The sequence below is a fragment of the Zonotrichia leucophrys genome, chromosome 8, assembly GCF_028769735.1.
Source record: "Zonotrichia leucophrys gambelii isolate GWCS_2022_RI chromosome 8, RI_Zleu_2.0, whole genome shotgun sequence".
In the NCBI taxonomy this organism is placed as follows: Eukaryota; Metazoa; Chordata; class Aves; order Passeriformes; family Passerellidae; genus Zonotrichia; species Zonotrichia leucophrys.
In genome coordinates, this window is record NC_088178.1 from 13084047 (window position 1) to 13107703 (window position 23657).

Consider the following 23657-nt stretch of genomic DNA (forward strand, 5'->3'; position numbering starts at 1 on the left):
TCTGGAGCTGTATTTCCACCAGGGGATGCTGGATTGGAAGTGGAAAACCTATGGCAGATGCAGATCTTTTCATCTCCTCCTGGCCACAGGGACAAATTGGTGGGTTCTGTGGTAAAATGTTGAGTTGCTCCAGGAGCTCTTGAACAGATTCAAATGGGTCATTTAGGCACCTTAAATGCAGCTTCCTTGCCGTCAGAGTTCTCAAACAGGGCTGTGCTGCTCCTGGTGCCTGGCCTAGCTCATTTAGCACCAGTGGAATTAGCAAACTCAGCTTAGTGCTCACCTTGCTGGGTCAGCAGTATCACAGGATTGAGTGGCCAGCTGGTAACAACTGGCAGCAAGGATTTCCATGCTTTCTCATAGTTGGAAGACAAGATTTATTCTTCCCTTTTAATAGTCTAGCTGGAATCTCTGAGGCTTCTTTGAAAGGGCCTAGAAAACCCACAGTTCTAGGACTACTGGAGTCAATCTCGTCAGTACATGGAGCCTCAGAAGAGAATGGTTAAATCCAAACAAACATGATTTTAGCAGTGGTCTCAACAGCTCAGTTACCAGCCAGTTTGGAGAAGGTGGGTAAAAGTATCTACCAATGGCATTTTCCATGTGATCATGTGATTTAAAGCATTCACACAAGAAGTGCATAAAGTGAATGTATAGATATATGTATAAATGGTATATAGATACACATGAAAATATGAATACTGCACTGATTTTTTTTACTTAGGCATCAGTAAAAGTAAAAAATCTTGCTTGAAAAAAGTTTTTTGCAACACTAAGGCTCAACTGATACGGATTCCTGTTTCCTAAACACATTTGAATATGGTTATATTTGCTTGCCTGACAGATATTTGTTAATAGCCATTCTGCTGACATCTTCTTTATGCTGCTGCTTAGCTGACAGAATTTCATCTGCATAAATGGGTGGAAAGTCCTTTCCTCACGTGTCCAACAAACTGGAGACAAAGTGCCTGCCAATGTTTTAATTTCTTTTCCATGTTCTGGTTAGAGAGTGAGAAGAATGCTTTCACTCCACAGTGTCATGAATATGGTAATCTATGGAAATCACAGAAAGCAGGTACTTAAGTTAAGCACATACTGTACTACAGGAATCCCTGATGAATTCAAGTCTCTTCTGTTTAGAGAAGATGTTGTTGTCTATTAGTGACAGACTGCCAGATGTTCATGAAGTAGCACAGTAATGTGTATCAGTATCTTCTTTTCTTTACCCCAGAAGGTAACATTTTCTTTATCATCTATGTCATCCTGGCTTTTGATTGTAAATGTCTAAGCTTGCTTCAAATATTAACTCTTTTTTGTTTTATTGATGAATATTTCATTACTTCAGTACATTTGTAGAATGTAAGTTGTTGCTGCACTGTAGAAAGCCTATAATCCTAAAATCTTTTCCCTCGCTTGGTGTATATAAACCAAACATTTGAGTTAGAACATGAAGAATAATTCGTTTCTGATTTGGAGCTTGAAGAGAAAATTGTAGCAGTGTTAGAAAAATTACAAAAGGAGAAATAATTGTTATTTTAAATAATGTTTTTATCTGCACATTCAAGCATGGCACTGTATATCTCATGGTGAGGTCACTGCAATGTGTTTTCCTAGAACACACATTATTGTTCCGTTTAGACTCAGAGTTACTGAAGGGCTGGGGGTTAGCTCACCCACTTCAAATAATCATGGTTTAAAGAGCAGGCAGAATAGTTGAGTAACTAAATGCAATGGTATATACACATACATGGGCAGCAGAGGTTACAGAACAAGTATATGGGCAGTAATTGCAGATTACTGAGACAGGACTGCTTACCAAGCAAATAAAAGTACCAAAAAAAAAAAAAATGAAAACAACTGAAAGGCAGACTTCTTTTTTTCTGAATAATTGTTGTGTTCTGTCCTTTATTTTGATGGCATTCCCACATCATTAAAGGCACTGATGCCTGGAATGTATCAGCTCTAGGAAACAGAGCCATGAGAACCCTTTAACACAAGGGACAAAGTTCTTGTGGCTTCTTGCTAATGCAACCACAGCAGCTCCAGGGGCTGCAGCAGCTGATGTTAGCCCAAAAAACTCTCTATCAGGTGGCAACTGACAGAGTGAAGTATGCCATCCTCTGCATGACACCCTTCTGCCCACATGCTGTGGGGAGGATCCTGCAGGATTCCCTGCTGGAGGTGTTGACATGAGCCCTGGTGCCAGCTCTGACCACACCAGTGTATGGGACAGACACTCTATAGAATTTAGCTTTGAATGCCTGAAAGAATAAGAATGTCTAGCAGGGTAACAACTTGCAGCTTCACTTTCTCCATTGCCACACATAGTTTTCATTAGTTAAGCAGTTTACCCGTGGGGAAAGATTGTGCAAAATATTCTCTCCATATATCTATGAATATGAAAATATGTGTTGTTTGCCACCTTCAGAGGAGCAGAATTCAGTTGTTATCGTTCTTGTTGGGGTTTTGTTTTGTTTTTTTTTTGTTGTTGTTGTTTTTTTATTTTCCCAGAAGAAACACAAGCTACCTTGACATTGTGACAAGATTTTGTTGTTGTTACTGGTGCTGCTTTTGTTACTGGGACCTTGTGTTTTCTTTCTCTCTGGAAATCTTGGAGTCATGTTTCATTGTATTCTCTGAGAACAAGGAAGAAAGCAGATACTGTTTCAGGAAACTTTACAGTAATCTTTCTGTTGTTATTGTTGTAAAGTTTCAAGAGGATGGAGGCAGACCATATATGGTTTATGATGACACTTAACTGAGCATGGTGAGCTGAGCCTGGCTGGATGTCAAGTGCCCACCAAAGCTGCTCTATCACCCCCCTCCTCAACTGGACAGGGGACAGAAAATATAATGAAAGGCTTCTGGGCCATGGCAATCAGGTTGGTTAATCATGATTTTCCCTTGATGAATCCATGCTGATTAGTCCTGATGACCTTCTTGTCTTCCCCTTGCCTAGAGATGGGGTCCAGGATCAGCCATTCCATCATCTTTCTAGGGTTTGAGGTGAGGCTGACCAGCCTCAGGTTGTTCCCTGTGTGCTCCTTGTCCTTTCTGAAGACTGGTGTGACATTTGCTTTCTCCCAGTTTTCAGGCATCTCTCCTGGCTGCCATGACCTTTGAAAGATGATTGAGCAGTGAATTCTGGCAGTTCCTTAGTACTTGTGAGCGCTTTCCATCAGAGTCCATGGACTTGTGGATGTCAGATTTGACTAAATGGTCTCTAACCCAATCCTCTTTTACTGAGGAGAAGTCTTTCTTTCTCCAGACCTTCTCCCTGCTTTCCTGGGTCAAGCATTCCTGAGGGCTGGATTTGGAAGTGAAGACTTCAAAGAAGGTGTTCGGTATCTCAGCCTCCTCTGCAACCCCTTTCAAGGTTCCTTTTTCCATTCAGTAGCAGCTCCACATTTTCCCTCCTATTCCTTTTGCTAGTGAGGTATTCATGTTATCCCAGAGGCACTCCCAGCATTCCTGATGGGCCCAGCCCTGGCCAGCAACAGGTCCCTCTTGGAGTCTGCTGCCCTTGGCTCAGTCAGACACAGGAGAGGCCTCTCCCTGAACCCCTGTAGCCCACCACTACCAAAACCTTGCCGTGCAAGCCCAGCTGAAATCTGTGTCTTCTAACAGTAGATGGCATCCAGCCCCTTAGGAGCAGACAGGTCCCAGATAAGCAACCCATGACTACATCATGGGGACAGACATGGATTTTCCCAGAGGAAGGATTAGATCAGTTTCCAGGTTAGAAATGAAGTCTGGGTCATCTGATGCCCACTGCACTGCCCTGTTCCCCAGCCTGTTGTGCTGCTTAGGCTGCTTGCTGGTGTGCCCATGGAAACTGCAGCACTCTGAAGTGGAGGATTCTCTCCACTTTTAGCCATTAGGAAACAAGCACCTTCTTTAGTTCATAATATGCTCCATTACCTTTAGATTGATCTGTGAATAAATTATAATCAAAACAGACTTACTCACCTTAAAGCTCTCTGGCTTAAGGTTTCATTGTTGATTCATTAAGTTGTCAGTTCTCTATTGGCAGGGTAATGCCTTTTATATCTGAATAGAGACAGGTTTAGTGGAAGATACTGTTATCTTTAAATGAGGAGGATTTAGGTTTTTTGGTAAGAATAAATTCATCAATGATGAATCCCTGGAGAAAGTACTGAAACAAAAATCATAATGTTGCTGAAGATTTATACAGTTCATCAGTTAAAAGACAGCTTTTGAAAGCAGAGGAGGGGGGAGGATTTGGATTTTTGTTTTCTTTCTGTAAAATACTCCAGCAAAATATTTCAAGCTTAAAGTTTTGTGATAATGCAATTATAAAGAATGAAATAATTCCACTTAATGTATTTATTTAGACTCCATTCTTGATGTTAGAACACAGAAACACATTGAATTATGTCTATATAGAGACAGATGGATACAAATAATGCAGCTATAGACATCACTGATACAGATATATAAGTAGACAAGAATTATCTAATTACTCTGTTTGTTGCAATCTTCTAAGCATTTGCTATGCTCCACATATTCATATTAATTGTTTTTTCTAGACAGATGTTGGTCTGACAAAGATACCAGTGTATGGAGAGTTTAGTGACACTGGAATATCTGGAAATTTAAAAAATAAAATTACTATATAAAGATTACAAAAGCAAACAGAATTAAACACACCAAGCTCTGTGCTTGTGCTTTCATTGGGAATTTTGTTGTTAAATCCCCCATGTGCTCAGGAGGTTGTCCCCTACAATGATTAGAGGCAATTTAATTTTAAAATTTCCTTAGTATCCATCTCTTCTGCAGTTATTTCAACATTTTTCCACCTTTGCTATATCCAGTAACACACTTCATTAAAATATTTTTTGCCATTTCATATGGCCTTTGACTGCAGAATGTTTGAAACTGCAGCTCTGAACAATAAGCAGTCTCCTCAATATTCCATATGTCTGAGCATTACTCATAAGGGGAACCATCAATAAGTCCTTCCTAAGCTCCTGAGGCTACATTTTCATGTATTATTTATTGCTATAGAAAAGATTGCTGGTTTTCAGTGTTGTTTAATGAAATTTGGCCTGGCTGCTTGTGAACTACTAGACCCCAAACACAAAATAACCAGGCCATTTGTATGGGCACACAGTCACCCTCTGTGAAGTCACTGGGAGCACGTTCTGTATGGGCCCAAGCCTGGACCAAGACCTACATGTTTCCTTAGTTATTTTAAATTCCATGCAGCCAAATTCTTGATTGAAAAACAGCAGTGCACAGCAAATATGAAGCTTGGAGGATAGTTTTGTAGATTAATCATAGTTTATTTTTAAAATATGTGGATTATATGGTTTAATCTCACTGCATGTGTGTCATTACAAAACATCTGAATTATGGAAATGAAGGCATTGCACACTTCTCACAATGCCCACTGTACATCCCAGCTAGCAGCTGTGTCAGATATGAAACTCTAAATACTTCAATCTCACAACTATGAAAATTAATTAACCTTTGTAATTCACTTTTCACCTATTCACAAAAATAGATTCTTTTTCCACACATTTCTTTAGATCACCTATTTAATTTCAATATTCTTAGTGTTTCTGTCTGTAGAAATTGAGAGGTTTGGCATATAGAAAAGTAAAGGATTTATTCTGCAAAGATTTGGCTGTTGTTCCCAAAGATGATCTTCAATCAGTCAAGCCATGAACAACTGTCTCCTCTCTCTACTACTTCAGTTAAAACCTCAGCAAAATTAGCTTTGCTACTTACTCTCAAAGTCAGCAATTCAATTCCTGGCCAGACAGGAAAGAATCCAAAAACGCTTTGTCATCAGGTCTCCTGCCCTCTCAAACCAAAGTTGTTGGCATCAGCACATAAATTATGGAGAGGAAATAGTTCCTCCATGACACAGCTACTACTTATTCATAGCCAAAAATATATTTCTAATTGATTCAGCCTAGCAGACATACAGGAACACTTTTTTATCAAAATTTGTAATTTTTAGAATTCTGCAAAGTTTTAGGTTTTCTGAAAGTCATGTAGAGAATTGAGTTCATGTGTGTGTGCTTTAGAGCCTATTGATTAGATTGCAATTACACAAATTCTTCCTTCTACTTATTTTGCTGTTTAAAATAATTCTGCTTTTGCTGCCTTATTTGACTTCAGTATGTAAGGCCACCACCTCACTGCTGTTTGCTGGAGATCTCAAAGCCTGATTTTAAGATGTCTTAGAACATTTCATGTCCAGCTACTGCACAGAAAGGAAAGTTTGATGCCTCTAAGGAAGCCTTGAACATGACATGCAGGAGCAAAGTTCCCATTGATCAGACAAAGTAAGAGCTCTCTACCAGCAGGCAAGCCCAGGCTGGCTCTGCATTCGGAACTGCAGCCCCCCATCCTGCCCTGCTGTGCCCAGGCTGTGGCTGTGGCCCAGCACAGGGCTCAGTCCCAGCCTGCAGGAACACCTCTGGGGAGCCCTGGGACAGGGTGAGGTTGGAGCTGACCTGCTGTGAAAAATGTGTTGAGACCACAAACCAAATCTTGGAAGCAGGGGAGTGTTTCAAGGACATCACCCTCTGGCTGTATGCTCAGAGTACCCAAAACCCAGCAGCCAAGGAGCTTCTGTTTGTCATAGCAAGGAGCTGAGGTGCCAGGGTTGGGTACTGTGACTGACAGAGATCATTGAGGAATTTTTCTCCTAAGGATTAGCGGAAGAGCAGGGTAACCTCTTCTGGATTTACTTCATTTTAAAAAATAATAATTTTTAAATTTTTAAATAATCTGGGATTTAAAATTCACATTGAAATTCCCTGTTAAAAAATTGATAAGCACAGCAGTACTGTATCTTGTTCGATATGCTCTTTGAGGTTGTATTATTAGCGTGAATTAATGCCAGCAGCTGCTCAGGCGATGTATCCCCTGTTACTACCTGCTGCTTTCTGCAGTGCTGCTGTAGTTTCTGAACAGGCTTGAGTTAGGTGGATAAAATACTTCTGCAGAATAGGGAACTAGTTTCAGGGGAGGAAGGGCATGGTCTATTGCATCAAGCAAAAGTCCATTTTTCTACTATTTTTCACTCACCTAAATCTGTGATCGTGGCACTCTACAGTTGTCCGTGTCTCTTCCAGGTAAGCAAAAGGATTTTTTTTTGTTCAGGAAGATGAGTGTTTTAGGAAATCTGATCCAGCTCTTTCCTGTTCTTGGGTGAGACATGAGTTTTGCAATTCAGTGAAATCTTCCTCTGGAGTTTGCTTAATTGGGTTCAAGGACTAAATGTTCCAGAAAAGATTGCAAGTGGTACATAGAGGAAAATTAGAACATTATAATGTGTTTCAGTTCATTTGGTGTTTGTTAGCCTTACTTTGACAGGTTAAAACAGCCTTCTGTTATCACACTGCCAAATATATGTTTGTAAGTTTTAAAAGTATGTATTGATTTATTCAGGTATTGATACAAATAATCTTAAATACTGGTGGAACTCTTCTAAGTAAACTGATAATTTTATGATACCTTTCCATATAGTATAAATCGAAACAGAAATAAAGTTAGCATTTGAATTATTTAACATGATACATTTTTATATATAAGCAAGTATGCAATAGGGAAATAATAGACTGTTGGATGCTGACCTGCAATTCAGCTATTTTTCTGCTGTGAGATATTAATATTTTAATATTCAGTATATATTTCCAAGTCAGATCCCAATGTTCATGTTTGATTTTTATTCACTTCTCACTCTGGTGCAGGCTTACTGATTTCAATTTCAGCTTCCTGAATAAGAAGCAAGTTGCAGTCAACATGGACTCGAGATCTCACCCTTGGGATCAGACTCATCTTTTTACCATACCCACTTACTAACCACAATCATGTTTACTGATTTTTGTTTCAGAAACTGCCCAATTTTGGGCCTTACCTGGAGCAACGCAAAAAGATAATAGCTGAGCACAAGATAAAACTGAAGGCACAGAACATGGCTGCTGAGCTTCCTGAGAAAAAACACTTTGTTCCGAAGAAACCCATTCCAGCAATCAAGGTAACAAAAATACATGCATAAGATGTGATAGGCAGTTGACATGCACAGTCATTTCTAGCAGTTTGAGTTGGTTATTACTGCTTTTAAGCTTGTTAGAGGGCATCAAAGACAACTCTTTATGCAGACTTTCTAGCTTTTAACCAAAATCGATGGGAAATGATTTGTGATGTACATGTTCAGGTATTTCCCTAATGTCATTTTTCAGAATGAAGATATTCAGGCAGTGGAACAGTAGTTGCAGATCAAGCAGGAGTGATGCCTTGAAGAACAAAGCAGAACTATTTAGAATTTCTTTCAGCTTTTGAGTGCTACAGTATGAGCTGTTTTGCATGATACCTTTTGATTACATGCACTGTGCTAAATGCCTCCATCCCTCATGTAGGATCAATGCCAAAGGCTGGTGTTCAGTACCTATAAAAGCTGTGTCATAGGTTTAGAGATTGAACTTTTAAAGCTGGAGAATGTTTGTCTAAGTAGCTGATCCTCCATCTACAATGAGTAAATGTCAAGGTAAAAATAAAACCTGTGACCCTTATCTACTGCATAATCCATACATTGAAGCTTTTCCCTTCCCTTAGGTAGTCAATAAATATCAATAAAATGAAACAGTATGAGCTAATTATTCTAGGTGTTCACTTTAGAGCTTACTTAAACGTCAACTCTGAATAGGAAAAAGAATTTTTTTTAAAATCGAGGTTCTCAAGGAGATAATTTATAAAGTAGTATGAAAATTATGTCTGTTGACTGTCTTCTTCATATATGGGAGAATATCAGATATCTACATGAGCAGACGTGTAAGAATTCTTGAAAAAATAAGGCCAAGCATAAAATAAAACATGAGCTGTGGCTCAGAAAACCACATAATTCCCAAGAGAATATTGCAGTTTACTGATACATCCAATATTCCAAGCTAACTGGTAGGATGGCAGAACCAGACAAGGAGAAATTTGGAATCATCTTCCTGTTTAATTTAATTAGTTTGCCACTTCTATAGACCTCTCTCAGGTTTTTGGATTGCTTATTTTGGTTTGTGTCACACTTTTGAACACCCCTCCCTTCCTCTTGTGCTTCTGTGTATATATATATATATATATATATATATAAAAAGTTCCGAAGAACAGCAATCTACTCTTTTTTCCTCACTATGATGAGCATTTTCAAAGCTTGCTTGACCTCAGAGGTTTCATGGTTCTGTTCTCCTTGCAGGGGGAGTATTGATGTAGGGAAAAAGAGAAAGAAGAAGCAACAGCCAATAACTGCATTTTCAATGAGATGGCTTGCTTCTGAAAACAGCAGAAAATCAAAAAAACTGATAACTGTCCAAAAGCAAGTAAACTGAATTAAGGGAAAAGTTTAGCAAGAGGGAAAAACAGACATGAAGACCGGGGGAAAAAAAAAAACAACACATTAAAAATTGAGATCAATAATTTATTATGCCTAACTCCAAGTAGAAAAGCAAAAAAAGACCCAAGTAGTAGGAGACGGATTAAAAAGAAGAAAAGAGAGCCCATTGTAGGGGAAGAGGAAAATGAATTCCCTCAAACACATTTGTTTACACAGATATTGAATACTTCTGAGTGGTGTCTGAGGAGCTTCTCAGCCAAAGAAGTCAGGGTATCATCTTGCTCACCCTGAAGCTCTTGCAAGAAGCCAGGCATTGCCAAAGCTGACTCCTGGCAGTCTGTCAGTCTGGCCATCTCTTTCTTGGGAATGTGCTCGCCATAATGACAAACGCCGCAGTGAGAGGTGCTGCACTGGGTTTGCATGGCCAGCTTTGACAGAGGAGGGGCTGCAGGGTGGCTGCTGTGAGAAGCTGCTGGAAGCTCCCCAGGGCCTGAGAGCCAGCTGCAGGACAGACCCACCACTGGCCAAGGCCAAGCCCAGCAGCTGTGGCAGTGCCTCTGGGACTTTTGTCTTTTAAAAGGGGGAAAAAACAGTCATAGGGAGGAGTGAGAATATGGCCTCTTCAGGGATCTGCTTGATAGAGGACCATGAAATGAAACCCTGGAGGCAAGAGAGGCCCAAGCAAGCTGGTAATAACCAAGGATCACCTCTTCCAAGCTCAGGAGTGATGCACCCCAACAAAGAGGAAGTCAGGGAAACATTCCCAGAGGCCTGCAGGGATGTACAGTAGGTCCTGGACAAACTCAGGCACAACAAAGAAGCCCTCAGAGAGTGACCAAGATGATCAAACAGAAGGAGCACTTTCCTATGAGACAGAGAGACTTGTGGTTGTTCAGCCTGAAAAAGAGAATGCTCTGGGGGCACTCTAGACTCCATTCCTCTACCTAAAGAAGAGATAGGGGCCCTTGAAAGAGCTATGACCTTTGGTTGTATTTTTGGGGGGTTGCTACAAATTTCCTGATGCCTCCCAAAAATTTCCTCATCCGTCTAATTGGCTGTTGGGTTGGTGATGTGTTATTCCAACATCTATATAAATTCCACATGCTGTCAAATTGCCATTAATTTATCAATTTAAAATCCCTCTGTGATTATCCAAAATCTAATTTATTTTTGCATGTCTTTTCCCATGGCTTTTCTCTTTTTTTCCCCTATTTTTCAATATTTATTGAAACTGCATATTTTGATTTTTGGCAGAGTTGTTTATTCTTTTCTCACTTGTCTGTAATATTAGAAATTGTGCTCCATGTGGCTGTGTGCCCTGGATCTTTTCTTTTCAGTTGCAGTTTTGTACAGCTCCCACAGATGTATTTGCCTACCTCAGGTTGCCTCCTTATTGCTTTAATTTTTCCTTACATGATCCCATGTTTTTCTTCCTAATAATTTAGTTCTTTGTCCTTCAGGGCCTATACCACAATATTCAGTCACCATTTATCTGCTTATTTTATTTCCTCCTTTTTTTATTCCGGAAGCCTGCCTGTACAGATTGTTTGGTAGTTCAAACATTCTGGCATAGCTCTCTTAGCTAGGGCATGACATGCTGTTCCACCTGCTGGAAAAATATCCACAGACATCCTCAAGCATAAATTCCTTTTGTTTGAAATTTTTTTCACCCTCATTGGTACAGATACATTTGCATGGTCTTTTGCACACACAAATATGCAAGTCTTTTTTTGCTGATGTGTAAGTACCTGTCTAAAAGGCAGCACTGTGGGAGGCATTAGCCACATTTAGTCCAGTGCTGTGATAAATCTCTAAAAGCCTCTTGGGAGGTGAGGAATATTGAAGTAAGGACAGCTCTATTTTGCCACAACTGTTTTGTACCATTTGGATCCTTCCTGGCATGTATCTGTGTGTTTAACATGAGCAGTTTTACCTTGTGCTTGCCTGCCTGGAAAAGACCATATTGTAATCTTCATCATAAGTGTGGAGATGTTGCATATTTCAGGTGGAACTATGTATGTGTCTCCCATAATTTATGGGAGTCTAAGGCTGATTCTCCCAAGTATTTACTCAAACATGAATCACAGAAACAATCTCCCCTGCAATAGCCCACAGTGCTCTTCTTCTCCTCTCCTCTCCCTTCCTCTCCCTCCTTCCTTTCCCTTCCTCTCCTTCCTCTCTCCTCTCCTTCTCTCCTCTCCTCTCCTCTCCTCTCCTCTCTCTCCCCCTTCCTCTCCTCTCTCTCTCTCTCTCCTCTCCTCTCCTCTCCTCTCCTCTCTCCTCCTCTCTCTCCTCTCCTCTCCTCCTCTCCTCTCCTCTCCTCCTCCCCTCTCCTCCTCTCCTCCTCCTCTCCTCTCTCTCTCTTCCCTCTCCTCTCCTCTCCTCTTCCTCTTCCTCTTCCTCTTCCTTTCCTCTGCTCTGGTTGTATTTCTGCCTGGTGTTACTCTGTCCTTAGTGCAGAATCTGGCACTTGGACTTGTTAAATTTCATCCCATTAATCATTGCCCAGTGCTCCAGGGCACTCTGCTTCTGTTGGTAACGCTGGAATGGCTGCATATTCCACATCATGGCTGATTAATTGGAACAGCACTGCAGTACTTATGGGGGCTAGTTTGCCTCTGATCAGGACAGTTCCATGAGCTGTCAGTGGTGTCTCTCACCCTGTTTTCTCTTTCTTTAATCTAGAATGTATCTGTTGGCAAGATCAGCAAAAGTTACTTACATTGATAAGCTGCTTGTCGAACTGCATTTTTTCACTGTGATAGTACCTGTTCATCTAGTTCTATAAAATACCTACAGGTTCCTTGGATTTTAATTTAGTTTAAATGAAAACTTGTATCAACTCTACAGTCTTCTGGTTCAAAGCTTTTCCTGAAACACACTCAAGCATATTAAACAACATCACAGCTAAACCAGAAAATTGACACACTTTGTTCTGCTAATGCTTTACCTTTTCTGAACATTGATCACTGTATTCCAGCCCTTTATTTTTTGCTCTGTTTAGCCACTTCATGACTAGTTAATTTCAGTGCTCTCTTGTGTCACAGGCCTCTGTGAGACACCTTGTCAAACATTAAAATTACTAGAGTTTTTGTTTTTTAAGAGTTTTTTTTAATTTATTACTTCATAGTCTTCATAAAAAATTGTGATAAATACAAGAAGCATAATTTTCATTATAGAAATCACATTGAATTGTGTCACAAAGGTTCATTTAAGTGGACAACACTCACAGGCAAGCAGTGTGAATTTTTTGGGATTATCCTGTGCACAGCCAATAATTGGACTCAATGTGAGTCCCTTCCAAATCAGGATATTGTGTGATATGGTATGATTCTATGATTTGAATTATTTTTTAAGGCCCACTTTATCTAGTATTGCAGCTGTAATACTGAAAACAAGGCTTAGAGGTCCTTAAAGCCCAGAGTACCTTTAATAGCATTTTAAGTATTGGCAAAGTGTTTGTAATCTTTCGAGAAAAGTTAGTTTTATGTATTTTTTTAAGCTACTTTACTGTAAATTGACCATGGTCATGTACCCTCAGATTCTGGTGACTTTTTATTTTTTAATCCACAGTTTTATTTCTAACGTTTCTTCTTTTTATCTCTCGCTCCCTGACCATGCCTCACCTTTATTGCCACAAAAGATCAGGTGGAAGGCAGGTACCTCCCTGACGTGTGTTCCCTTTGACTTGCTGCATGGCATGCAGAACCTGCACTGTGTATGGTGTTCTAATCAGAGGCCTGTGATGTTCATCATCTCTAGAACACAGCATGGTCTTTTACAAAAGCATCTGTATGAAGATGAACACAGCAGGTCTGCAAGGACCAGAGCTGAACCATTAATTGTATTTACAAATAGAGGTTCACTAATACGATGACTAATGAAAAGCTAATCATCATAAAATGGTTGATATATTAACATTAAAATGCGCCTATTGTAGAATTGCAAAAATAATATCCTACTGAACAGATCTTCTCCTTGTTTATACTCAAATCCACATCTGCTTAGCTTAGTGACAAAAAGAATTTTTTGCTGTATTCATTAGTAACATACAACTAATGGATTCTGCTCTGATTCTCTCCATAGCAACTGAATTCCCTGACAATTCCAGTTGCAGGACTACATTCCTTTCCCAGATTTTTCAGTTATGTTGAGAAGAGGAGGAGAGCACAGCAGTAATCAAAAAGAGTACTCTAGGTCCCTGCTGTCACAGAGGTGCAGATTTAACTTCCAGTTTTGGAGGGTTTTTTGGTTGTTTTGTTTTGGGGGTTTGTTTGTTTGTTTTTAAATTGCTGCTGCTAATGCATAAGCCAGAAAGAACACAGCTTGACTTTCAGAACCTGGCTTTTGTTTGCAAGTCTGGCAGTTGGGAAAAAAAAAAAAAAGAAAAATTAATCTGTAAACGGTGCAAATTTGATCTGGAGGCCATTGAGCTATACCAAGTGTGGAATCCCATAGTGCCATTTTAGACAGTCGCTGCTTGGAGTGAAACTGCTTTAAACAGTGAAAGCTGATTATTTCTTGCTGCACTGTTTATTTTGTTCCAAGCATTTATGATTTGAGAAACCAAGAAGCTCTGAGATGCTGTAAAAGAGTGCACCTGCAGAACATCTTTTAAGTACCATTGCTTTTTTAGCCAATAATGTCTTGAAACTTTGCAAATGAATAAATATACAGTCTTCGTTTGAGATAAAGAAGTGATTAAAAGACACAACACCAATGAGTGTAAATGAGTAGTAAATCATTGACACAGTCTTTTGAAATCACTTTCAGGCCTCTGAAGTGCCATCATTCTCCCTATTTGGGATTCTAAGTCCCCAAAAGTGTATTTTTGTGAGCTGTGAGAAGTGAGGCTTGGTTAAAAATGCAGAAATCACCATGCCTTATGCATTGTTTTTGTTATTCCCTTTGTAAGTTTGTAGCTGGAAAAATCAATTTTGATCATGTTGTTTCAAGCAACCATTTCCTGAGCTATCTAATGCTACCCTACACCTTGGACTGTCTCCCCCATCTCCTCCAGCTGTTTCCCTGGAAGGGCATTAACCACCTCACTCTTTCCTATTTAAAAAGCCTCTTCTAATTTCTAGCTTTGAATTTATTCATGGCTGGCTTACAATTGTGTGTTCTTGTGCCAACATTTTCTTTTAACTTAAATAGCCCTTTTTCCTCCCTGATGTATATATAGAGAGAGAGACTTTATATTCCTGCTCTGCCATCAGCTTCCTAGGCTAAACATCTTGTAAGGTTCTTGTTGTCTTCTCTCATAAGCAAGACACTCCATTCCATGGTTACTGGAGTAGTACATCTCTGCAACCCACTTGAGCTCTGTGGGTTTTGTTAACATCCAAACAATATTTAAAGAATATAAATATGAATCCAGAACCTCCCAGAGAAAATGACCTATGCTTTTTTAACATTTTAACATGCTTTTTAGACTGAAAAACTCTTCACTATCAGGAATCTCCCCCTGCTGATACTTTTGCAACACAGGCAGGCAGTGGAAAGCCACTCAATTATATCTTGTGCAGGTTTTACATAATTTCTTTACATTCTTGAGCACACATCTCATACTTGCAGGCAATGTGGATTTGTGGCAGTGGAATGTTTGGGGGCTGTATGCACACAAGAGAGGCTCAAGGATAGTTAGCATTGCTGGGGCCAGCAGATCACACAAAAACGTGTATTTTGAAACCTGTAGCAGGTGCAAAATTCAAGGCTTGTCAAAAGACAAGCCTACATGAGAGCTGAAACAAACTGGAACTGAAGTCTACCACTACAGTATTTCAGCTGACTCAGAAGACTGCAGACACCTGAAAACTGTTGTACATCCAGTAAATCTGTGAATGTTTCTGATTAAGAACTGGAAATTAAAAGATGGGAGTGTAAGCAGTTCCTAGATCATCACATTTGATTTAGTTACCATAGTTCATCAGTGGAGTCACAGTAAAGGGCTTCGAGTTGAAGTCTGGCTCTAGTAAAATGCATTAGCTGAAATACTTCCATAGTAGTTAATTGACCTTTTACAATAGTTTAAGCAAACAGATTTTACTTCAAATTTGCAGTGATTTTGGACCATGCACAAAATCAGCTTGCACAGCTCGAGTGATGAGTGGTAACTCATTAAGCTGTGATAACTTGCGCACAGTCATCTGTCCACACTCCTCATGCTGCCTTTAGCAATGTGCCATAGCTGTTTTATGCTGAAAGAGCATTAATGTTCTCTGCAGGTTGCTGGGAAGAACTGGAAGTCTTTTAGTATTGAATGAATGCAACCAAGGTGTTTCTCATGGCAGCAGCTGCGGGGTTTGGCAGAGAGAAAACATTTGAGTGTTTCTGGAACAAGGAAATAGTACAATTTGCCAGTCTTTCTTCCTGGGCATAGGATTTGGTTGAATTTTCCAGCTCAACAGTCACTAGGTGAAACTTCATAGATGCTAATACTGCATCCAGTGAACAAAGAAATTTGTCTCTTTGCATAAAGATACTATTGTACAAGTACTGAAGACCAGGTAGACCTCATTCTTTCAAACTGGTGCTGGGTTTTCAAGTTCTTAGCAGACTAGGAAGAGAAGGTAGGACTCATTTCTGCATGTAATTTATGTAGCAGAGCTTTCCTTTGTGGTGTATGCCAGCACAGCATACACCTTTTGCAGCACTGATGTGTAAGGTTGATGCAGCAAGTTCCTACTTGTGAAGTTAACAGATCTTGCAGGATTAGACCCAGACCTTACTTCTTTGCAGTATTTGCAATAAATTGATTATCATGTCATTTGTGCACCTTGCTAAAGAGAGAAGAGCTATTGTTGTTCTCTCTCAGTTTTTTTTTCCTTGCTGTGAGTTCTTAAATCTGTGACAGTGAGAAATTACCAAAGATGATATGATTAGAGCATGTGACTCCTGTTTACATTCCATTTTGTTCCTTGAAGTTTCACCCAATCATGGCAAAACAACAGCACATGCAAAATCAAGTACTAAATGTGTAACCTATTTGTAGAACATGTTTGTACACAATGTGTACTTCTAGTACTGTTCAAAATGTGCCTGTATGAAGAATGCTTTATATTTTACAGAGGGTATGAAGGTCAGCCATGTGGAAATTTATAAGAAAAATCCTAACCATCATCAAAATGCATGGCCAAATCTTCCTTGTTGAAGTACTGAGAGCTCTCCAGTGCAGCTGTGGAGACTGCCTAGGTATCTTATAAACAAGTCAATAACTTTTTTTTTCTTCCCCCTAGGATGTAATTGGAAAAGCACTGCAGTATATTGGAACATATGGTGATCTGTGCAACACAGAGCAAGTTGTGGCTCTGATTGACGAGGAAATGTGTATCAACTGTGGCAAATGCTACATGACCTGTAATGATTCTGGCTACCAGGTAAGAGCACAGCTGTAATTAGCAGAAAGGCACCATGAGTTATCATTCTGCTGCTGGGAAGAAAGAATTCACCTTCTGTTAATGAGCAGGTGGTAAAAACAGATGCCCAAAATGTTGAATTCAAAGCCCATCATGCTCCCAGGCTCTGGCTCACAAACCCTGCCCAGGCAGGGCTGGTCCTGGGGCTGCACAGACCATGTCACTGTCACAGGGCCCTGGCTGCAACTGGGGCTCTTTGTAAGCAGCAGAAATGAAGAAGCCCCAAGTTGAATGGCAGTAAATGTAGCTCTTGATGGTTTTCAGGTTAATGAGGGAGAAAGGGAAGAACACATCCCTTCCCACCAAGTGGGAGACATGGGCTGGTCTTATTGCCAAATGTTTTTTAAGAATCCCAGTTCTTGTTCCCTCAGAGTACCCAAACTAATTCAGGTTTCAGGCAGATGGGGTTTTGTTTTGATCTTGATTGGGTTACAAATCCTTTCTCCAGGATAACTGCCAGGGTTTTCTGAGCAGCAGGTTGAAGCTTGCAGAAATCATTGTGACCAGAAAATGGCCCAATTTTGAGCTGAGGCTCCTATTTGCAGCAAAGTATTTTTGATTGCTCAATATGGTAGCAAGCTGTATGAAATATATCAGCATGTCTAGGTGCCATTCCATGCCATGCACACTGGAGCTGATGGACTGGTCTGCAGTAAAAAAGACAGTACAGGAGGATTCATTTTCTTTAAGAAAATCAAAATATGGTCTAGCATAACTTTCATGGAATTCAATATGCAGCAAACAGTAATTTCTACATGGGTGTTTCCATACATCTTAGTCTGAGAAGAGCTTGTCAAAAACAAATACTTTAATTGAGCACCAAGTGTCCTCTGGACACTGTGAGTTTTTGTTTGTCTGGAATTCAGTCTAACCAATAATAGGTCTGATGACTTGAACTACATAAAGTCACAGAAAGAAGTCTTCCATTGCAAATCAACTGCATTTGAAACAAGTATGTCAGATCAAAGGTTTTTTCCACTGATAAAAGAAAATTAATGTTTTTTTTTCTAAAAATAGATTACTACAGTAGCCTTTTAACTGTCTGAATTTCTTCTTGACATTGCAATCTTCACCTTTCCCCTTACATCAGATTTATCAGGAGAATTGTATTTTTCATATAGCCCTTAGAGAGCAAAATATTGGATTTAGATTTAGTAAATTTTATTTTCTGTAACTGGAAATAAAAATCAGCACCGAAAGAACCAAAGTTTAAACCCTCAGAATGTTTTCTAAGCACAAAAAGAAAAATGAAAGAAAAATGCTTTTTCCTTATTTAATTAAGGAAATTGAAAATAAATTAATTGAACAGAATTGCAAAGGAATTCTTAATTGCAAATAAGTCAACAACAACCCCCCTCACTTCAAAACAGCATCTGCTTTATGCTTCCCTTTGTTTCAGAAATACCCATGCTGCTCTACGCAGCTGTCACCTTGTATGACTCCAGCAGAAAAGCTTTCCTTAATTTAAAGTCAGCACTGTAGTCCTGACTTGCTCTGCCTCTTTGAACTCCCTTTCAAGATGTGCATTGTTGTTAGGGAGAGAGAAAGAAAGGAGTCCTCCTTAAATACTCACAAGCCAGAGCTCTCTTTGTGCTCAAGCTGAAGTAAAACTCAGAGATCCAGAGCAGTTACTACAGACTCCGTGCCCTTGCTGGTTGCTACAGCAACTTCTGTGCCTTCCTAGTCCTGAAACCCCAAATGCCTCAAATCTGCCTTAGGAGCCAAGCCGCAGCAGCACCAGTACATCCCATCACCCCCTGCCTCCCCCAGCGCTGACAGTGCTCAGGGAGATTTGCTAAGGCACTGCTTGTTTGTCAGAGTTCAACTTTCAGGTCTCATTTTCCCTCCTAAACTCTTCAAAGTGGATATTCAGTGTTGCTGGTGATTTTTTAAATTTTTTCCTTCTCTAGTCTTGCTTCTTAGATATTGACATTTTGTGGTTTCGTGAAGCTTTTGTTTTTGCTTTTAATTGCCATTTCCATTATAACCAGGAGCTTATATCATTGAGGCAGCAACTGTTATTTCACATTCAAATACACTTATCACCCTAATTGGTAATGAGGATTCACTGCATGGAATGTGAGAACTAAAGCAAGCTCTGCCTGCCCCAAACTCTGATATGCCCTTCAAAGATTTGCAAAGAAAAGTAATCACACAAGGCACAATAAGCTGTGTTTTTCTCTGCTGTGTATTTATTAGATTGTTTATGCTGTGCTGAGAATAAAAGTCAAAAGAATGCCTTGTGATGGGCGTTGTGCTGAAGCTGTGCAGGTGTGGTCTGGTGTCTCCTCTAAACCAATAACCCCAGCACATTGCTAGCTTAGGAAATATCACCTTTACACCAAGGAGAAATACCCTCTGGAAGTTTAAATATCGTGGAGGAAACGCCTCCTTTTGTAACCAGCCCCTGTGGCCCATGAGCTTTGGCCGAGGTGTGATTTGGCCCACCTCTGTAATTCCAGTGTCTGGAGAGGGGCTTTGTTCCCTGCCAGTGGAGCCGTTGCTGTAGCTGCGGTGCAGACTCACAGCGAGGTGTCTCGCAGCGCTGCAGCGCAGGAGATGCCCACCCTGGGACGGGAGCGGCTCTGACCCTTCCCTCTGTGCCATCAATAATGTATGTTCCTGCTTGCAGGCCATCCAGTTTGATGCCGAGACCCACTTGCCCACGGTGAGCGACAGCTGCACGGGCTGCACGCTGTGTCTCAGCGTGTGCCCTGTCCTCGACTGCATCCGCATGGTTTCCAGGACAACCCCCTACGAGCCCCGGCGCGGGCTGCCCTTGGCCGTGGGCCCCGTGCGCTGACCATGGCGCCTCGCCCCTCTGGAGCCATTGATCGGCTTTATAATTAGCCCTGCAAATCCTCTCCTACGTAACACGTTATCCCCAGAGATGGTACAGCCAACACGGCTTTCCAGTTATTATTTTTGCAACATGTAAGTTTTGAAATTACAGAAAGGTGATCGTGGCTGTCAGTTGTCCACTATTTGAAGTGTAACTTTCTTGTTTCAATTCATGCTGTGATTTCAAAACTTCTCTATAGTCTCTTTAATCTCTGTGTATTTTCTGGCTGGAAATATAATTAAGAAAGCATTTTTAATGAACTACAAATCAATGTACAAGCTAACTGTTTTCAAGGAGAGCATTTTGTAATTAAACATTACATTTAGTTTTAAAAGAGTTTCTTAGAAGATGTAATTAACTACATAGCATGCAAACAAAGCGATGCAGCTTCTATTTTTCTATAGACAGAAATGAAAGAGAGTTTAAAATAGGATTTAAGAACTGGATTAATCACTTTCAACTACTACAACATATGGTAGTGTATTTTTATAATCCTTTCTAATTCTTTTTCACACTAGTCACTTTATAGAATAAATTTGCTTTGCACTGTCACATGCTGGACTGTTCAGATTTGTGTGTTGTATGTATGGGTGGTTTGATCATTACTTTCCCCCCTCAGTGAACACTTATAACATCTCTGCAAACAGTTAAAATGGCTTATTAGGAAGTCCAGGTCGCATTTCAGGATTCTGAGAAGCAACAACATTTTTAGCTCCAAGCTCATCCTCTAAATAACTTTTTAATTGTGCCAATTAATGTTCCAGAATGTACACGTTTCAGGTCAGAGATCTGATTGCCTGCAAACGGACTACACACCCTGCAGGCTGTGTTTGCCAAACACAGACACACAGGGTAAACTGGCAAGGTGATTTCTCCCAGTGCTGTGTATAGTTCTAGCAGTTTCACAGCCAAAAATAACTACAGATTCATCTGTCTTACTAAACAGTATCTCAATTTTAATCCATTTTTCACTCATAGTAGGAACTTTCTAATATGAACATATTGCTGTCTGCTTTACTCCACTTAAGAATATAAAGCCTTTAGTTTCATAACAATAACAAATGATCTATCAGTTCAATTTCTTATACCATATATTGTGAGCAGCAAAAGCTTTGATTAAAAAGATACCCTGGCTTTTGTTTCTTGATTTATGAATTGAATGCTGAATTATAAATAAATGTTGAAACCAGCTTGGGTGTGTTTGTGATTTTTCTTTTTGCATTTACTAAACAGATTTTCTATTGTAGAGCCTTGTCAGTTGGTGTTTCTAATCTCTAAGGTTCACTCCAGGAACCATTAATGAGTTAACTCACATGTACATTGTTCCATTGATTGCCTGGAGTGCAGAATGTATCGTGCTCTTTGCCCCTCTCTGGCACCTCTTTGTCTGCCTGAGACTTGCCTTCCTTTTGCCTTCCCTCCCCACACACACAGTGTAAATTTGAACATTTTCAAGTGTCATTTCATTTAGTGTCCTTGCTCCACCAACACTGTTTTGCTGGTGCTCTGGACTTGCTGGCAGGCTCAAGTCCAGTGTCTCCACTAACAGTTTTCTCTTTGTATTTTTATTTTCCTATTTATCATTGTGGGTTTTTCAGACTCAGATGAAACAGTAACAGACAGTCATACTGCTTAGAAAATATTTGCTTGCAACTTCTTTAAAGCTCCTAGTCTTGCAGTAGTTTCTTATCTCACATGAGCTACTGTGGACTCACAGGAAGAACAAGTTGTTTTGTGAATGTTGGTGACAAAGTTTGGAGAGCCTCTGCATGTACTGCTTGTCCCTCTGCTGAGGAGCTGCCTAAGAAGCAGCATGCCCTTGAGTGGGGCAGAAAAAGACATCAAAATCAGATGGTCTGAAAATATCATTTTATCTTCTCTGACAGCAGATGCAAGGAAAGGTGGCATCTTCTGTCTTCTGCCAGGCTGCTCATTCTCTATCCTGCCTGCCACGAGCCCTGTGGCTGAGCTGCTGTGTCACCTGTGTCACCTGTGCCCGAGCAGGGCAGCCTCTGCAGGGTCCTGCATCCCCACACCCAATTACCTTACTGTCCTGAAGGCATCACATCTGGCAGTGTTTGGTTTCTTTGAAATACAGGACAATGCCAAGAGACCTAATTAAGGTATCTAAGCACAGGTACCTGATGAATGTAGCAGCAAAATCAGAGCTTTTCCAAGAATATTCAGTAGTCACAGGACATTCAGTATTCTGCAGTGGCTTTTAAGTAATCTTTGGAGAGGTAAAGGCATTCTTTGTGAATCGACACTAAAATCAAGACTATAATTTGTTACTAAAGAAGGAATAATGTTATAGAGGCCTCTTTCTTACTGCCCACCCTCTGCCCCACTCTTGTTCTGTCAAGCCAGTTAACAGTTTCAGGAAATGCATTCCCAAATGCATTTGTTTCTGACTCTGACAGTCAGCAATAAATCTGTGTGTTGCAGGAACTCAGAGAAATAGCCACATTTAGGTCTCCTGCAGGAATGTCTTAAGTCATCAGGGTAAGGCAAGGTGTAAACAGACAGGGGAGAGAGCCCCAAAGGACATATTCCTGGGGTTTATATGTTTTTCACATTGGTCTTGGGGAATCATCCCATTTAAGAGCCAAGGAAACAAATTAGAAAAATCTGGTCTGGTCTGCAAATTCTGTAGCCAGTTATTAAAAAAGAGTTATGAATTTTCAAAGTGTAAGAGGTTCCAAATTAAGCTCATATATTTCAGTGGTTAAGTTGCACATTTAAGGAATTATGTATTATTAAAGACATGATGGTTGACATCCTCCAGCCCTAGTCCTTGCAGTTTTTAGATATGTTGTGCTATTGATTATTATTATAAAATACTGTGAGCTATATTTGACAAATTAAATTATGATAGAAGTGCTCATCCTCTGGTAGCACATTCTTATTCATGTCATATTCCTCAACAGAAAATGCTTCCCATGTTTAGTGGATGCTCTACAGGCCAAAAATTACTTGAAAAAGCTGCCAAATATGCTTGTGTGAATCCCAAAGCACCCATGTTCACTGGAAAAAAGAGATGTTTTGCCTCACTAACAGACTATACAGGCAGTTTGGGTTTTGGCCTCTAGGATGAACTGACATAATATTTCCAAGACACTGGATTGGCAACATTAATAGACACATTTAAAAAATCACACCGGATTTTTAAAATACGTAATTTCCTGATTTAAAATGGAACATTCATTTGATCTCATAGCAAAATTAAAACTAGTCTTTGCATGAATCTGTTGGGCAGCCTGTGTGTCCAGTGCTGCAGCCCTGCACGTGTGTACTGCTGCTTGCTCAGATCCTTTGCCAGTTGCTAGATTAAGCTTCTTTATCAGCCATCCATTTGTTCAGTTCATAAAATTTAGCAGGAGCACAGTGTGAGTTACACACCTAGAACTGCTGCTCTTTGCTGTTATCCTCTGGGAGAGGTGACCTGGCAGCCCCAGAGTGGCTCACTGTCATTTCTGCAGCCTCCCCACCTTACAGGGCCCACCACTCTCACCTTTGGCTCCTCCAGCTTTGTTCTTTTTAAGCCTTTTATCTCAAGGTGGCAAAAGTGACTGCTAGATTCAAGGCAAATTATCCAAACCCCCGCTGAGTTCCATCAACCTCATGCCTCATAAAACCGCTTTGTTTAATACAATCCAAGACTCTAGCCTCAGAAATAAAATGTTAAGCATGGAGATTCCTATCAATAAGATCTTGCCAATGCATTCTTGTAAGTATGTTTCATTATTTATCTACAGTAACATCAGGTTGGACATGTTGTTAAAATTTTATATTTTTTAACGATTCCTAGTAGAAATTATTTTTTAGATAAAATATTTATTTTATTGGCAGAGGTTTCACTTCACCAGGCAGCTCCAGTTCTTTGATGAACTGTGGAAGATAGGTTTTCATTGGCAACATCTGGCAACCTGGCAGACGCTCTCGGCAGCTGGATTGGTAACTTCAGAGTTGCTTCTGGGTCTTTCATGTAATTAGTCTGCTTATGGGCCATCTGGGTTGCTTTGTTTCTGCTGTTGCC

The 23657-nt window shown here is 40.1% G+C and overlaps 1 protein-coding gene across 6 annotated transcripts in view; it reads left to right on the top strand.

Annotated features, from left to right (window-relative positions):
- Positions 1 to 20811, top strand: part of DPYD (dihydropyrimidine dehydrogenase) — a 339434-nt gene extending 318623 nt beyond the window's left edge. For 5 of the 6 annotated variants that reach the window (XM_064719595.1, XM_064719591.1, XM_064719592.1 and 2 more), the window contains 3 exons: positions 7874 to 8017; positions 16600 to 16740; positions 19412 to 20811. In XM_064719595.1, the coding sequence (XP_064575665.1) occupies positions 7874 to 8017; positions 16600 to 16740; positions 19412 to 19582 (456 nt within the window). In that variant the 3' untranslated portion in view covers positions 19583 to 20811. Of the gene's footprint in view, positions 1 to 7873; positions 8018 to 13004; positions 13021 to 16599; positions 16741 to 19411 lie in introns of all 6 variants that reach the window. The other variant, XR_010441181.1, reaches the window with a different exon arrangement.
- Positions 20812 to 23657: the final 2846 nt, after the last annotated feature.